Source organism: Macaca thibetana, chromosome 8, assembly GCF_024542745.1.
Source record: "Macaca thibetana thibetana isolate TM-01 chromosome 8, ASM2454274v1, whole genome shotgun sequence".
NCBI classification, from domain to species: domain Eukaryota; kingdom Metazoa; phylum Chordata; class Mammalia; order Primates; family Cercopithecidae; genus Macaca; species Macaca thibetana.
In genome coordinates, this window is record NC_065585.1 from 100,329,512 (window position 1) to 100,347,362 (window position 17,851).

The 17,851-nt window shown below is 39.4% G+C and overlaps 1 protein-coding gene across 1 annotated transcript in view; it reads right to left on the minus strand.

Moving 5' to 3' along the window:
• HOOK3 (hook microtubule tethering protein 3) overlaps positions 1 to 17,851 on the minus strand; it is a 137,895-nt gene that overhangs the window by 118,357 nt on the left and 1,687 nt on the right. Inside the window, exon 2 of the mRNA XM_050800387.1 lies at positions 10,243 to 10,328. Within this exon, the coding sequence (XP_050656344.1) occupies positions 10,243 to 10,328 (86 nt within the window). The remainder of the gene's footprint in view (positions 1 to 10,242; positions 10,329 to 17,851) is intronic.

Here is a 17,851-nt window from a genome sequence, read left to right on the forward strand (position 1 = left end):
TAGGAAAAATGAAGGTGTGGCTAGAAGCAATATGGAGAAGCACCACCATGAGTTTCCTGGTATATGAAGCCTGTGGGAGAAACAACAGCCATCACTTGAGAAGTCTGACAAAGTAGTCCTGTTAGGAGAGAACCAAATTTCTTTCAGATCAAGGTAAAGGGAACCAAAGTTGAATCAGGGCAAAGCATTCACTGTATTTCTGGTATATGTACTGTGTAGGTTCACCAAGAACTAACTACAAGTTCTACAGCATCAACAATGAATTTAAATTCTTTTTTTTTTTAATGACTGGCAAAGGAAACATCATTAATCATTATTGAAATGAAAATTAAAACCACTAGACAGCCACTAGAATGGCTAAAATGAAAAGACTGACCTTAGCAAGTGGTGGTGAGACTGTGGAGCAACAGGAATCCTCATACACTGTTGATGTAAACGTAAATGTCACACTGGCTTTGGAAACAGTTTGGCAGTTTCTTGAATATTAAGCATAGACCTACCATATGATCCAGCCACTCCTCTCCTAGGTGGAACAGAATACACCCAAGGGAAATTGAAGCATATGTTCATACAAAGAATTGTACACTAATGTTCACAGCACTTTTATTTGTAATAGCCCCACTGGAAATAACCCACATGTTCATCAACAGATGAATGGATATGTAAATCGTGGTATATCCATACAATGGGAAATGTACGAACTATTGATACAGATAACAACATGAATCACAAAATTATACCACATGAAAGAAGTCACATTTCTTCCCTCAAAACACACTGAGTCCATTTATATAAAATTTAGAAAATGCAAATTAATCTAAAATGACAGAAAGCAGAGCAGTGTTTGCTTGGGGATGGGAAAGAGGGTAGCAGGAAAGAAGGGGTTACAATGGGACATGAGGACACTTTTAGAAGTGATGAATGCCTTCATTGCCTTGCTTGTGGGGATAGCTTCAGAGGCATATACACAGGTCAAAATTTATCAAATTGTATACTTACTATGCAGACAGTAGATAAAAAGATTAGGGCTTCCCGGGTTTGGGGAGACGGATAAATAGGCGGAATACACAGGATATTTATGGCCGAGAAACTATTCTGTTATACTACAACGGTAGATATATAAAACACATTTGTCAAAACCCATAGGATGTACAACACCAAGAGTGAACACTAATGTTCACGATGGCCTTTGAGCAGTATTGATGTGCCAGTGTTGGTTTATCTATTGTAACAAATATACCACTGTGGTGGGGGAAGGCAGTGTGTGGTGGGCAAGGGGGATATAGGAACTCACTGTATTTTCTTGCTCATATTTTAAAAACTTTTTAAACATTGTAAAATATACACAACATAAAATTTACCATTTTAACCATTTTAAAGTGCACAGTTCAGTGGTATCCAATACATTCATACTGTTGCACAACCATCACCACCAGCCACCTCCAGAACCTTTTCACCATCCCATACTGAACTCTTTTCCACTCAATTTTGCTCTGAAGGTAAAACAGCTCTTAAAAAGTCTATCAATTTTTAAAAACCTAAGTAGGGGACATGAATCTGCATAGACAAAAAGAATGAGAGAGATGTCAAGAGCAATAAAATTCTGAAAGCTGTAAAGCAGATAAAACAACTTAAAAGACCAAACAGATATAAAAACTTGCACTAACAAAGAGCATACTTAGATCCATTCACATTTCAAATTTCTCCTAAAACTACAAAATGATGTCTCACTTGTCAGCTCAGACAAAATGAAAAGGACTGATGTTTCCAGTAAAATCCTCTTTTTGGCACCCACACTCACCTGGCTTTCCTCCTACCCCTCTGGCCGCTCTGCCAGTTGCTCCTCTACCCAACAATTAAAGGCCAAAGTTCAAGGCTCAGGGGACAGATTTTTTCCTTCTTACCCAATATTCTCCCCTAAAGTGATTTAATCCACACTTACAGCTTCAATTAAGAGATAGCCAAAGAGATATCTCCAGTTCGGACTCCTGTTCTGAACTCTAGACTGTCAGTTTCACATTTCCTCTTGATTTTTCAATACCATTCGGATTTGATGTCCCCCAAACTACACTCATGACACATTCAGCTTCCTTCCACAGCAGATCTTCTTTCAGTTTTCCAATATCAGTGGTTTATACCCTCTGCAGTGTATTTGCTTAAGTTAAAAACATGAACGTCAACTCCCCCCATACCAACCATCAAAATATGCTGATTTTATATACCATTTTGAGTCCACCCAATTGTCTTCATATTCTTCAGCACCTCCTAGTCTAAGGTACCACTATCTCCCTTCCAAAGTATTACAAATTTCTTCCTAACTAATTATCCCTCATCACCCTGGCCTCTTCCAATTAATTTTATACCTGCAGCCAGAATATTTTTCAAAATGTAAATGCAATTCGTTAATCCCCCCAACCGCCAAGCCTTCAACTGCTTCTTATAGCCCTTAGATTATGTCTTTTTTTTTTTTTTTTTTTTTTTTTTTTGAGACGCAGTTTCGCTCTGTTGCCCAGGCTGGAGTGCAATGGCACAATCTCGGCTCACTGCAAACTCCACTTCCCCGGTTCAAGCTATTCTCCTGCCTCAGCCTCCCTAGTAGCTGGGATTACAGGCGCGCGCCACCACGCCCGGCTAATTTTTTTACTTTTGTAGAGATGGAGGTTCACCATGTTGGTCAGGCTGGTCTTGATCTCCTGACCTTAGGTGATACATCCACCTTGGCCTCCCAAAGTGCTGGGATTATAGGTATGAGCCACAGTGCCCAGCCTCTTATAGCCCTTAGAAAAAAGACACGGCTCTGCATGGTCTGGCTCCATCTACCTTTTCATTCTGATCTGTACAACGCTCACCCTCTGTGCAGTAAACACTTGCACCTTTCCTTTCCATAGCAGTGCTCACCATATTCCACCATCCTGCAGGGTCTTTAAGTAAGTTCTTCCCTCCATGAAGGTATCGGTGACTTTTAGATTTAAATATCCTTTACTTTCTCAGGTAAAATGTTCACGACCTCCTAAACTAAGTTAAAAATATACCCTGTGTAAACTTTCATAACATTGTACCCTTCTCTGTACCACTTGTTACAACAGCAGTTTTGTTCTCATAGTTAATTAAAATGTTTTCCCCACTTATGAACCTCCTGAGGGTGGACACCATGTCTATGTGGCTGGTAGTTTTATCAGGGATGCTGGACACAAAGTAGCCATTCAATAAATATCAAATTGACAAAGAAGGAATCAATGTTGGTGAGGCTGTATATATCAAACAACTATTTAAAACAGATACTGTGTAACAATATGGATAAATCTCACAGACATTATGTTGAATTTAAGACAAACACGAGAGTACATACTGTATGATTCTACTTACAAGACATTCAAGAACAGGCAAAACTAATTAATGGCAGGGAAGTCAGAATCATGGCTATCTTTGGCATAGAGGTATTGAGTAGGGAGGAGCTGGAAATGTTCTGTATCTCAATCTGAGTAGAGGTTATAGGAGATATGCAAAACATACATGCAAAATTATCACTCTTTGTAGAATGCTTTTCTGTGTGTGCCATATCTCAACAAAAGGAAAAAAAAAAAAAGGAAAGCATTCTAGGAAGAAAGAAAGATTGAAAACTGAGTATTGATAAGAAATATGCCTATAAGACTTTGGTAAATGAAAAGACCACTTTGCGGAACACAATGTATATCTTGTTTATTTCAATTCATGAAAAAAATTTTTCAAAATTTACATTGACAAACTGTATTTATGGGTACAAACTGATATTATGATATATGTATACAATGTGGACTTATTAAATCAAGCTAATTAATATCCATTGCCTCAAATTTTTGTTTTATGGTGAGAACATTTGAAATCTGCTCCCTCAGAATTGCGAAATACACATTATTAACAACTATGGTCACCATGCTTTGCAATAAATCTCAAAAAACTGTATTCCTCCTAACGGAAACTCTGTGCCCTCTGACTATCATCTCCCCATTCCCCTCGCCCCCCTGCCTCTGGTAAACACCATTCTATTCTCTGCTTCTATGAGTTCAATTGTTTTAGATTTATTTGTCTTTCTGTGCCTGGCTTAGTTCACTTAGCACAATGTCCTTCAGGTTTGTTCATGTTGTTGAAAATGACAGAATTTCCTTCTTTGGGAGCATGGGCACGTTGGCTTATGCCTTTAATCTCAGCACTTTGACAGGCCAAGGCAGGAGGACTGCTTGAGCCCAGGAGTTCAAGACCAGCCTGGGCCACACAGTGAGACCCCATCTCTACCAAAAAAAAAAAAAAAAAAAAGGCTGAGTGTGTGCATGCCTGTGCTCCCAGAAGCTACTAGGAAGGCTACAGTGGGAGCATCATCTGAGCCTGGGAGTTTGAGGTTGCAGTGAGCCCTGGTCAATCTACATCACTCCAGTCTGGGTGATAGAGTGAGATCCTGTCTCGATCAATCGATGAATAAAGGCTGAACAGTATTTCATTGTGCACATATACACCCCATCTTTTTTATCCATCCATTAGCTAATCGGCACTTATGTTGCTTCCATAAACTGGGTACCTTGAATAATACTGCAAGAAATGTGGAAGTGCAGGTATCTCTTCAACATACCAGTTTCAAATCCTTTGGCTATATACACAAAAGCAGGATTGCTGGATCATATGGTAATTCTATTTTTAGCTTTTTGTACAGTTTTCCATAATGGCTGTACTAATTTACATTCCCAACAACAGTGCATAAGGGTTCCCTCTGCTCCACATCCTCACCAACACTTATCTTTCACCTTTTTGATAATAGCCATTCTGATAGGTGTGAGGTGACACCTCATTGTGGTTTTAATTTATATTTCCCTGGTGATCAGTGATGAGCATTTTTTCATATGCCTGTTAACCAGCTGTATATCTTCTTTTGAAGATGTTTATTCAGGTCCTTCATGCTTTTTAAATTCAGTTATCTGTTCTCTTGATATTCAGTTGCTTAAGTTCCTTATACAGACTGGTTAGAAACCTCTTATTAGATGTATGGCTTGCAAATATTTTCTCCAATCTGTAGTTTGTCTCTTCACTCTGTTGCTTGTTTCCTTTATCATGCAAAAGTTTTTAGTTTGATGTAATCCCATCTGTCTATTTTTGCTGTTGTTACCTGTTTTGGGGTCAAATTCAAAAAATCATCTCCCAGACCAATATGAAGAAGCTTTCCCCCTATGTTTCCTTCCATTCGTTTTTCAAATTCAGGAGGTATGTTTAAGTCTTTAACCCATTCTGAATTGATTTTTGCATGTGGGGTGAGATAAGGGTCTAACTTTATTCTTCTGCATATGGATATCTACTTTTCCCAACACCCTTTACAGAAGAGACTTGTCCTTTCCTCATTGGGTATTTGTGGCACCTTTGTGGAAAATCAACTGACGATAGATGTATCGGTTCACTTCTGGAATTTCTATACTGTTCCACTGGTCAATGTGTCTATTTTTATGCCAGCACTGTGTTGTTTCAAATACCACAGCTTTGCAATAGAGTTTAAAATCGGGTAGTGAGATTTCTCCAGCTTTGTTCTTTTTGCTCATGATTGCTTTGGCTATTTGGGGTCTTTTGCCATTTCATATGAATTTTAGGTTTGTTCCTTATTTCTGTGAAGAAGGTTATTGGAATTTTTATAGGGAATACATTGAATCTGCAGATCACTTTGGGTAGTATGGACAGTTTTTTTTTTTTTTAATACTTTAAGTTCTAGGGTACATGTGCACAACATGCAGGTTTGTTACATATGTATGCATGTGCCATGTTGGTGCGCTGCACCCATCAACTCATCAGTACCCATCAACTCATCATTTACATCAGGTATAACTCCCAATGCAATCCCTCCCCGCTCCCGCCTCCCCACAATTGGCCCCGGTGTGTGATGTTCCCCTTCCGTCTCCAAGTGATCTCATTGTTCAATTCCCACCTATAAGTGAGAACATGCAGTGTTTGGTTTTCTGTTCTTGTGATAGTTTTCTGAGAATGATGGTTTCCAGCTTCATCCGTGTCCCTACAAAGGACACAAACTCATCCTTTTTTATGGCTGCACAGTATTCCATGGTGTATATGTGCCACATTTTCTTAATCCAGTCTGTCACTGATGGACATCTGGGTTGATTCCAAGTCTTTGCTCTTGTGAATAGTGCCACAATAAACATACGTGTGCATGTGTCTTTATAGCAGCATGATTTATAATACTTTGGGTATATACCCAGTAATGGGATGGCTGGGTCATATGGTACTTCTAGTTCTAGATCCTTGAGGAATCGCCGTACTGTTTTCCATAATGGTTGAACTAGTTTACAATCCCACCAACAGTGTAAAAGTGTTCCCATTTCTCCACATCCTCTCCAGTACCCGTTGTTTCCTGACTTTTTAAATGATTGCCATTCTAACTGGTGTGAGATGGTATCTCATTGTGGTTTTGATTTGCATTTCTCTGATGACCAGTGATGATGAGCATTTTTTCATGTGTCTGTTGGCTGTATGAATGTCTTCTTTTGAGAAATGTCTGTTCATATCCTTTGCCCACTTTTTGATGGGGTTGTTTTTATCTTGTAAATTTGGTTGAGTTATTTGTAGGTTCTGGATATTAGCCCTTTGTCAGAGGAGTAGATTGCAAAACTTTTCTCCCATTCTGTAGGTTGCCTGTTCACTCTGATGGTAGTTTCTTTTGCTGTGTAGAAGCTCTTTAGTTTAATGAGATCCCATTTGTCAATTTTGGCTTTTGTTGCATTGCTTTTGGTGTTTTAGACATGAAGTTTTTGCCCATGCCTATGTCCTGAATGGTATTACCTAGGTTTTCTTCTAGGGTTTTTATGGTATTAGGTCTAACATTTAAGTATCTAATCCATCTTGAATTAATTTTCGTATAAGGAGTAAGGAAAGGATCCAGTTTCAGCTTTCTACTTAGGGCTAGCCAATTTTCCCAGCACCATTTATTAAACAGAGAATCCTTTCCCCATTTCTTGTTTTTGTCAGGTTTGTCAAAGATCAGATGGCTGTAGATGTGTGGTATTATTTCTGAGGGCTCTGTTCTGTTCCATTGGTCTATATCTCTGTTTTGGTACCAGTACCATGCTGTTTTGGTTACTGTAGCCTTGTAGTATAGTTTGAAGTCAGGTAGTGCGATGCCTCCAGCTTTGTTCTTTTGACTTAGGATTGTCTTGGCAATGTAGGCTCTTTTTTGGTTCCATATGAACTTTAAAGCAGTTTTTTCCAATTCTATGAAGAAACTCATTGGTCGCTTGATGGGGATGGCGTTGAATCTATAAATTACCTTGGGCAGTATGGCCATTTTCACAATATTGATTCTTCCTATCCATGAGCATGGTATGTTCTTCCATTTGTTTGTGTCCTCTTTTATTTCACTGAGCAGTGGTTTGTAGTTCTCCTTGAAGAGGTCCTTTACATCCCTTGTAAGTTGGATTCCCAGGTATTTTATTCTCTTTGAAGCAATTGTGAATGGGAGTTCATTCATGATTTGGCTCTCTGTTTGTCTGTTACTGGTGTGTAAGAATGCCTGTGATCTTTGCACATTGATTTTGTATCCTGAGACTTTGCTGAAGTTGCTTATCAGCTTAAGGAGATTTTGGGCTGAGACGATAGGGTTTTCTAAATAGACAATGATGTCATCTGCAAACAGAGACAATTTGACTTCTTCTTTTCCTAACTGAATACCCTTGATTTCTTTCCCTTGCCTGATTGCCCTAGCCAGAACTTCCAACACTATGTTGAATAGGAGTGGTGAGAGAGGGCATCCCTGTCTTGCGCCAGCTTTCAAAGGGAATGCTTCCAGTTTTTGCCCATTCAGTATGATATTGGCTGTGGGTTTGTCATAAATACCTCTTATTATTTTGAGATACGTTCCTTCAATACCGAATTTATTGAGAGTTTTTAGCATGAAGGGCTGTAGTATGGACATTTTAACAATAATTCTAATCTATGAACACAGAGTATCTTTCCTTTATTGGAGACTTCAACTTCTTTCATCAATGTTTTATAGTTTTCAATGTACGGATCTTTCACCTTGTTGGTTAAATGTATTCCTAAGTATTATATTTTACTTGGTAGCTACTATAAAAGGGATTGTTTTCTTGATTTCTTTTTCAGATAGTTTGTTGTTAGTACTTAGAAACACTACTGATTTTTGTAGGTTGATTTTGTATACTGCAACTTTACTATATTCATTTACCAGGTCTAACAGTTTTTTCTGGAGTCTTTGTGGCTTTTTGTATGTAATGTCACATTGTCAGGAAACAGTGACAATTTCATGTCTTTCTTTCCTGTTTAGATACCTTTTACTTTTTTATTTTATTTTACTTTATTTTGCCTCATTGCTCTGGTAAAGAGTGCTGAACAGAAGTGGCAGAGTCGATATCCTTGTCTGGTTCCTGAAATCTTGTTTTGATGAAACAATATATATATATACTTTCTTCCTTCTGGTTTCTCTAAGTGATAAAGATCCTACTCAAACTAGCTTAGGCAAAAAAAAAAAAAAAATCATGTATTGACCTATACCTGTAAAGTTCACTGAGCTAAGCCCACACGCTCAAATAATTTTTATTAAGAACTTCTAGAGTGAAACTCTTCAGACAACGGGAAGGCTAAAATTAGGGCACCACTCAGAGGGGACCATGAAAATGACAAAATTACTCTTCTCAGAGTGCTCAAACCAGGGCAGGACAGGTTTCCAACAAGCCTTTTTTTTTTTTTTTTTTTTTTTGAGACGGAGTCTTGCTTTGTTGCCCAGGCTGGAGTGCAATGATGCCATCTCGGCTCACTGCAAGCTCCGCCTCCTGGGTTCACGCCATTCTCCTGCCTCAGCCTCCCCAGTAGCTGGGACTATAGGCTCCCGCCACCATGCCCAGCTAATTTTTTTTTTTTTTTGTATTTTTAGTAGAGACGGGGTTTCACTGTGTTAGCCAGGATGGTCTTGATCTCCTGACCTCGTGATCCGCCCGCCTCAGCCTCCCAAAGTGCTGGGATTACAGGTGTGAGCCACCGCGCCCGGCCCCAACGAGCCTTCTTGAGCTTCATTAAAAAACCTGTGTGCCTATATATCTGGAAAAATGTACCATGCGCTTTAAGTTATAAAAGAAAGTAAAAACAAGCTGTAGAGTTCAAACATGAGTACCCAGTTCTAAAGGCAAAGAGACAGATAATCTGAAATGTTGGCATCTGAGCTCTATGGCAACTCTATGTAGCTAATTGCAAAGTATACCAATAATTCACTTAATAATGACACTAATTTTCAACAGAAATGCGGGGCAACCCAGCTAGTGATATGTAAATCTTTTTAAATCATCAGGCTGACAAGTGTTCATGGCTTCAAAGTATAAAAGTATCAGCAAATTACAACAAACCCAATGACTTCTTAAATTCACACATAATCCTTTATTTTAAAAAATTCCTAGGTCAAAAGTTGATAGTCATATAATACCAATTTCATAACTATTATGTTTTCAAAGTACTTAGAAGAATTGGGTATGTTTTATATATCCCAAACAAATACGCCTTCCTTTAGTCACTCAACAAACATAAGCACCCACAACGCATATTAAACTAGGAGGAACTGCTGATTTTGATTATTTTTACCTATAAAGAAGAGCAATTTCATATGGTTCAACATGAAACCAGGCATTTGCCTGTTGCTTGTATACAACAGTGAAAACAAATTCCCTGGCTCCATGTAAAGTTTACATTCTGTGTGTATGTGTTTGGAGATATTGGGGCATATAAATGAACAACCAAATATATGGTATATCAGATGGTGTTACAAACTTGAAAGAAGAACACAAAAGCTTAAGGGGGATAGGAAGTATAAGGGAATTGTCATTGCCATTTTATGTGGCTACTCAGGGCAGGTGTCACTGATGAGATGATATTTCAGCAAAATCCTAAAGAAAAATGGAGTAAGCATCTTAGATACCCCTTTAACAGCAAAATCTGGCTACTAACAAGAAAATTTCTGCCAAGTTTATGCCAAAAAATACAAGAACAAATAATTCTGCTAAAACCATTAGAGTACTAAAACAATTACAGCCCTTATTAAACTTGCAACCCAATCTATCCCTAACAAGTACATTCCATCAAAACTAGTGCTGCTGCCACCTACAACTCTTACTTTACACACGTTTCATGTAAGTACTTTATTTTTTAATCCATGTTTTCAAACTAATAAATATCCATGTGTAAGAATATACATAAAGATAAGCAATTTATTCTTACATCTTTTGAAGAACCTGGGCCATCACAACCCCATTCGTTAAATCTTCCACGGTCTGCCATGGTGCATCCACATTAAATGTCTGGATCTGAAGGGAAAAAAAGGGGGTGGGAAGAGATTCTGTGGTTACCTATATAGAAAATTTCTTAGGCTTTTTTTTTTTTTTTTTCTTTGAGACAGAGTCTAGCCCCATCACCCAGGCTGGAGTGCAATGGCCCGATCTCGGCTCACTGCAACCCCCACCTCCCAGGTTCAAGTGATTCGCCTGCCTCAGCCTCCCAAGTAGCTGGAATTACAGGAACATGCCACCACGCCCTGCTAATTTTCTGTATCTTTAGTAGAGACGTAATTTCACCATGTTGGCCAGGCTGGTCTTGTACTCCTGACCTCAGGTGATCTGCCCGCCTCGGCCTCCTGAAGTGCTGGGATTACAGGCGTGAGCCACAGCACCTAGCTGAAAATTTCTTAGGCTTTTTTTTTGGGTGATTATCTCATATTAGCAATTGGAATACATTTCAAAAAGAAGTCTTAATTGGAAACTTTTGCCTTTAAGGGAAATGTCCTGCCAAGTATTACCGTAATTTTTCCCCATCGGTAAAAGAGAAATCGTGGTGGATACTGGGTGGCTTTCCAGCATCCATTCTACTCACACAACATCAATCTACAAAAATCACGGCACCTTCATCCCCTCTACCAGTGACTGACTCAGGGACACACAGGGAAAAGACAATTTGAACTAAAGAGAGATAAGGAGATGCTTCTGGGAAAGAAAAGCCAATCTCCTGTTGATTTAAGTATGCTGCCTCCATTACTGTGAACAGTCATCTCATGACTACAAAGGCAATCATCTTAAGATTAGGCCAATGCAGTGAAAGGCAGAGAGAAGAACTAGAAAGAACTACATCCCCTCCACCATGGCCCCCACACCAAAAAAAAAAAAAAAAAGAAAGAACTATGTCCTTAAGGTAAAAACTGTACTGAATTTAAAGAATCTTGATGCCTCCTGGTATGTGAGATGAATTCATTTATTATTTACGCCTGGTGAGGTTCCAGTTTCTGTTACTCGGAGGTCAAATATGTTTATAAAGATGTAGAAGTCACTCTTAGAATAGTTAAGTTAAATACTCACTTCATTTTGATTTCAAATATATTCTGAAACTTTGTACTAATCAACATGATGTAGCCAAGAAATGTACTTTCCCTAACAGTATAAATTATCTCTCAAAGTAAAAAAATGTAGCTGAGCCAACAATGATTATACCCAGTAGTGTACTCAGGATTTAGCAGGAAATCAATCCCTGAGAATAGACACAGGCCATCCTCTCATAGAACTTACAACTAGGAAAAATGAAACAGTATAATAGAAATGTCAACAGCAGGCACAAAGATGAGAAGGGAGAGTGGGATGCAATCTAGGTATGAAGAGCAGCTTGGTATAGATTGGGTAGGGGTAAGAATTGGAGGAAGAGACAGAACAGGGGAAAAATAAAACGGTGAAAGACAGGGCAAAAAACTGAAGAATTAACATGTAAAACCTTAGAAGCCACATTAGGACCTTATCCTATGAATAAAGTAAACAAAGGATTTGAACCAGGAGAGTAAGCCATGAGGTTTGCATTGTATTAATATAAAATCTGGCCGGGGGCAATGGCTCATGCCTGTAATCCCAGCACTTTGGGAGGCCGAGGCGGGCGGATCACGAGGTCAGGAGATCAAGACCATCCTGGCTAACACAGTGAAATCCTGTCTCTTCACTAAAAATACAAAAAATTAACCAGGCGTGATGGCACGCACTTGTAGTCCAAGCTACTCAGGAGGCTGATACAGGAGAATCGCTTGAACCCGGGAGACGGAGGTTGCAGTGAGCCAAGTTCATGCCACCCACTGCACTCCAGCCTGGGCGACAGAGCGAGATCACAAAAAAAAAAGAAAAAAGAAAAAAAAAAGATCATACCGGCTGCAGTATGAAGGAAGGAGTAAAGGGAAAGAGACAGGGAGACCCATTTGCGTAGGTTTACATATTAACATCGATGAAGCTAAACTCAGTACTGACAATGGGAATACTGGGAATATCACTCAGGTGACCATATGTCTTCACACATATTTTTATTTATTGGGTTTGAAAAGAAGTAAAATTGCTAAGTCAAAAAGTGTATGAACATTTTAAGGTTTTTGATAAAACTATCAAACTGCCCTAAATATACACTGTAGCAATTTATTCTCTTACTAAGGGTGGATGAGTGGCTACTTCTCTGCACCGTATCAATTATCAAATCTTTTTTTTTTTTTTTTTTTTTTTTTTTTGAGACAGTGTCTCGCTTTGTCGCCCAGGCTGGAGTGCAGTGGCGCAATCTCGGCCCACTGCAAGCTGCGCCTCCCGGGTTCGCGCCCTTCTCCTGCCTCAGCCTCCAGGGTAGCTGGGACTACAGGTGCCCACCACCGTGCCAGGCTAATTTTTTGTATTTTTAGTAGAGACGGGGTTTCACCATGTTGGCGAGGAAGGTCTCAATCTCCTGACCTCATGATCCACCCGCCTCGGCCTCCCAAAGTGCTGGGATTACAGGCGTGAGCCACCGCGCCCAGTCAATAGCTGTCTTTTAAAGATTTGATAAATGAGGTCTCTACTAAAATGAGGTCTCTACTTTAGTAGAGAAACCCCATCTCTACTAAAAATACAAAAAATTAGCCGGGCACAGTGGTGGGTGCCTGTAGTCCCAGCTACTCGGGAGGTTGAGGCAGGAGAATGGCATGAGCCCGGGAGGCGGAGCTTACAGTGGGCCGAGATCGCCCCATTGCACTCCAACCTGGGCGACAGGGCAAGACCCCGTCTCAAAATAAATAAATAAATAATAAGACAACTATTAACAGTACAGTCAGTAGCTTCTTCATATATAATATAGGAGAGTCTTGCAGGTAGAGACAGTTATGGTGGTAGAGGCCCAGGGAATTATCTTAAAGATCCTCATAGCAAGTTTTTACTTAAGTGTCTATTTGGAAAGGTGATAAGAGGATCCTTCCAAGCTACCCTGACATAAACCTAATACCTGGTAGAGATGCAATAAATGATTAGTAAATGAATAAATGAAACAAATAAACACCATCTGTGGGAACTGATTTTGAATTTTACTCCATACTATCTTCAGCTGCCTGCTCACTAGTAAAAGAAATAAGCACTTAAAAGAAATAAGCACTTGCTTTCATTTTATAGTTGCTAAGTCTATGACCCATTTTCAAAAAAAAAAACCAATCTCTTTCTTGTAGGTTTGTTTAGAAGGAAAAATAGGGGCAGCAGTGAGGACCATGTCTCATTCTTCTCTTTATCACTGACCTCAGCACAATGCCTGATACGAACAAGCCCTCAGTGAACGCCACTTTGAATGAAAGGAGCTAATTCTAATCCCTACTTTTGCCCTGTAAATTTGGACAGGCTATTTCATCTCTCTCAATATCAGTTTTTTCATATAAAGAAAGATTGGGGAAAAAATAGCTTATAGAAGGGTGTGTTGCTTCAGAATGAATGCCCATGAGGTATTTTGCAAAATCTAAAGCAATGGTCCCAAACCTGGGTGTGTAGGGGAATCATTGGGGAGATTTCCATTTTGAAAATACACATTTTGGCTGGGCATGGTGGCTTATATCTGTAATCCCAGCACTATGGGAGGTCAAAGATGGAGGATCACTTGAGCCCAGGAATTTGAGACCATGCTGAAAAACATGGCAAAACTCTGTCTCTACAAAAAATACAAAAACTAGCTGGGTGTGGTGGCTCATGCCTATAGTCTCTGCTATTCAGGAGGCTGAGGTGGGAGGATCACTTGAGCCCGGGGGGTCAGGACTGCAGTGAGCTGTGATTGCACCACTGCGCTTCAGCCTGGGCAATAGAGTGAGACTGTCTTAAAAGAGAGAGAGACAGAAAGAATATACACATTTCTTGGCTCCCCCTACTGAATCAGAATCTGTGTGTAGGAAGCTGGGGATCTATTTTTAACAAGCTCATCAAATAATTCTTACACAGCTGGGCACTGGTTTGGCATTTGGAATCCTATGATCTAAAGTGCTACTAAAGGGAAGGGATGCAAGATTGGAAACCAGACTCTGGCCAATCAGAAGAAGCAACTCAACAAACAGGTAATTCAAAAAAGCAAGTAACTTGGTTGTTAAGACTTGATCTGGGCCCAGCGCGGTGGCTCATGCCTGCAATCCCAGAACTTTGGGAAGCCAAGGCTGGCAGATCTTCTGAGGTCAGGAGTTCCAGCCCAGCCTGGCCAACATAGTGAAACCCGTCTCTACTAAAAAATACAAAAATTAGCCGGGCGTGATGGTGCATGCCTGTAATCCCAGCCACCAGGGAGGCTGAGGCAGGAGAATTGCCTGAACCCAGGAGGTAGAGGTTGCAGTGAGCTGAGACTGTGCCACTGCACTCCAGCCTGGGCAACAGGGCAAGACTCCACCTCCAAAAAAAGAAGACTTGATCTGTTTTTTCTCTTGGGACTTAGGGAAAGCTAAATTTTCATTTGTTTTTAAAACGTGGTTTTATTCAATTATTTTCTCTGTATTAGCCCTGGAGGTACATAGTTGCTCATAAGGGTCAGAGATGTCCACCTCTGCCGCAAGACCAAAGTGAAACAGATCCTAAAGAAAATTTATCCCCTACAGAGTTTATTTTTGGGGTGATGAAAGTGTTCTTGGAACTAGATAGTCATGATGACTGCACAATCTTGTGATCATACTAAAAACCAATAAAGTATACACTTCAAATGGATGAATTTTATGGTATGTAAACTGTACCTTAATTTTTAAGAATCTGTCACATACCAGTTCTCTGAGCGGACATCTATGGAGTATTTCGGGATAGCAATACAGTAAAACTGAAAGACAATTGCACCTAACTGCATTAAGGCATGAAACTCTCTACCTGAAGGGTTCTAATCTTTCTTTTAATTCCAAGAAGCTCTATTACCACCACCCAACTTCTACCTCCCCCTCCCCAACAAAAGCATGAAAAGAGTAAAGCATGAGATCACCTGGAATTACTATCTCTAGAGTAATGGATAATTTTGCTCCGGAGGAGACATTTTTGGCTGTGAGTTGGGTGCTATTGTCATCTAGCTGGTTGAGACAATGGGATGCTACTATTAAACGTAACACATAGTGCAGTGCCCACAGCAAAGAACTGTCCAGTGCAAAATGTCAAATAATTTTCTAGAGTCATGGTTCTCAAAATGTGGTCCCTGCATCACCAACAATGGCATCACCTGGGAACCTATTAGAAATGCAAAATCTCAGGCCCAGCCCAGACCTACAAAACTAGCAACTCTGGGCATCCGCGCTTTAGCAAGCTTTCCAGATGATGCAGATCAACACTAAAGCATGAGAATCTCTGAAGTCAGCAAACATAAAGTTAAATATCAACGCAATCAAAACACAGAGGTAAAGTTACAAAGTCACCTACAGTTAGTATAGAACAAAACCAGGATTTGAACCCAGGCTGCCTAATGTCAGAATCTGTATGTACTCTTAGGCTATACTATCTTTTAAAGTACTTTAACTTTTGTACAGCAGTGACTTATTCTTCCATTAGAGGACAAAAGTTGTTGGCAGAATCGAGTTAGGCAGAGGAGGATGGAATGGGGGAGATACCACCATAATAATTATACCACCCCCAATTCTATACACTAGTATGCATTTTATAGGCTGCCAAATAAGTAATATGAAAACCATAAGAATATATTAATGTTGTTAGATTACCCCAAAGTGTACTGAACCTATGTGATGACTTTTTTTGGTCATAACTCGGTAACATCGAAGACTTTGTTTTTCAGTCTCTAAAACCTGGAAAAGTCCTATTTCTTCATTGAGATTCACGTACAGTTCAAGAAATTAGGCTTGACAGATGTAGTAGGCAGGGCAGATTTTGACTCAGAGGGTGGAGAGGAGACACAGTGGAAATTTTCAAGCATGTCCTGCTGAACTTGCTTGCATAAACTTTGATTGGGAATTTAAGCTTAAGATGTTTCCCCTTGGTAGGATGATACTTAACTGTAACTCTCTTTCAACAAAAATTTGGAACTATATGGTTCTTGGGCCAGTAGGCTGTCTGATAAAAGGGCAATTTATCCACCATGTGAGGCAATGAGACGTTCCATTGAGTTCTGTATAGGTGACAGAATCATCCCTTTAAGTGCTTGAGCTTTTATTACTTTAGCCATTTCTAGAGGAATAATTTCTAAAATGTACTATATACATCTGTCCAATCTCAAACTGAATGCTATGTAGTGAAAACAAACTTTTATCTGATACTCAGGAATATAATTATGATCTTCAAAAATTGAACATGGAGGCTCTAAAAGTACATAAGGCTGTCATCCCAAAGACGGAATCACTCAGCTCTTGGATCTTGTCTGTCTCTGACAGTTGTCTGCATTTTGCTGAGTGTCACAGTCACCTTCTAGCTTACTGTGTGAGAGCAAAACCCCCCACACAACCAAATTGACTAGAAGTTGACATAAAATCAAGAAAATTAATCTAAATGAGTCTTTTCTTTGGAGTGTACATTTTTGCTTGCATTTGGTTTTAGAATTGTACTTAGCATTAATCTGGCTTACAGATAGGAGGGGTGATATTATACATTTAAATGTCATCAAACATTGCTCATTGAAACATTTATTCTGCTTTTTTATAATGACAGCTAAAAGAAAACAAACCCAGCATTTAAACTCTATTTTGAAACGTGTTTTAAAGTGTTTCCAAATCTTAGAACTGTACATCTTCAAGAACACTGCCCTCCAGTTTTGTCACTGATAATCTCTAATCTTATCCAGAAATTTTCATTGATGAGTTTCCAGTGACATTTCAAAAAGACTATTCTACCATACCACACTCCCTGACCTCTCTACAGCTGATAATGTGGATTACCCGTTTTCTTGACATTTTAGGAGATTCTAAATAGATTCTCTCATGTTGTCAGGTTCTGTCAGTAGCCCTTCAAACTTCTAAGATTTTTCCTCTATATTTTTATCAGCATTTCTCACTTAAATAAACGCAATTACTACGTACCATATTTTGTGGATGCCATTCAAATACAGACGGTCCCCAGCTTAGGATGGTTTAACTTGAGACTTTTCAACTTTACAATGACGCAAGAGATACACATTCAGTAGAAACCATACTCTGAGTACCCATACAGCCATTATATTTTTCATTTTCAGTACAATGCTTAATAAAGTGCATCAGATATTCAACACTTTATTATAAAATACGTTTTGTGGTAGATATTTTGTCCAACTGTAGACTAAGGTAAGTGTTCTGAGCACGTTTAAGGTAGGCCAGTCTAAGCTACGGTGTTTGGACGGTTAGGCGTATGAAATGCATTTTCAACTTACAGTATTTTCAACTTATGATGGGTTTACCGGGATGTAACCCCATCGCAAGTTAAGGAACCTCTGTACACCTCTTTATTTCCATGTCTTCCCCCCCCTCCCAGATTTTAAACAATGTAGCCCTACTTAGATTCAATTAGCTTCATCTTTGCCTTCTTGCTTCTTTTTCTAGCACAAAGGGAAGCACTACTTGCACACTCAAAAACTTAAATCTTAAGTTTCTCAGCATTCT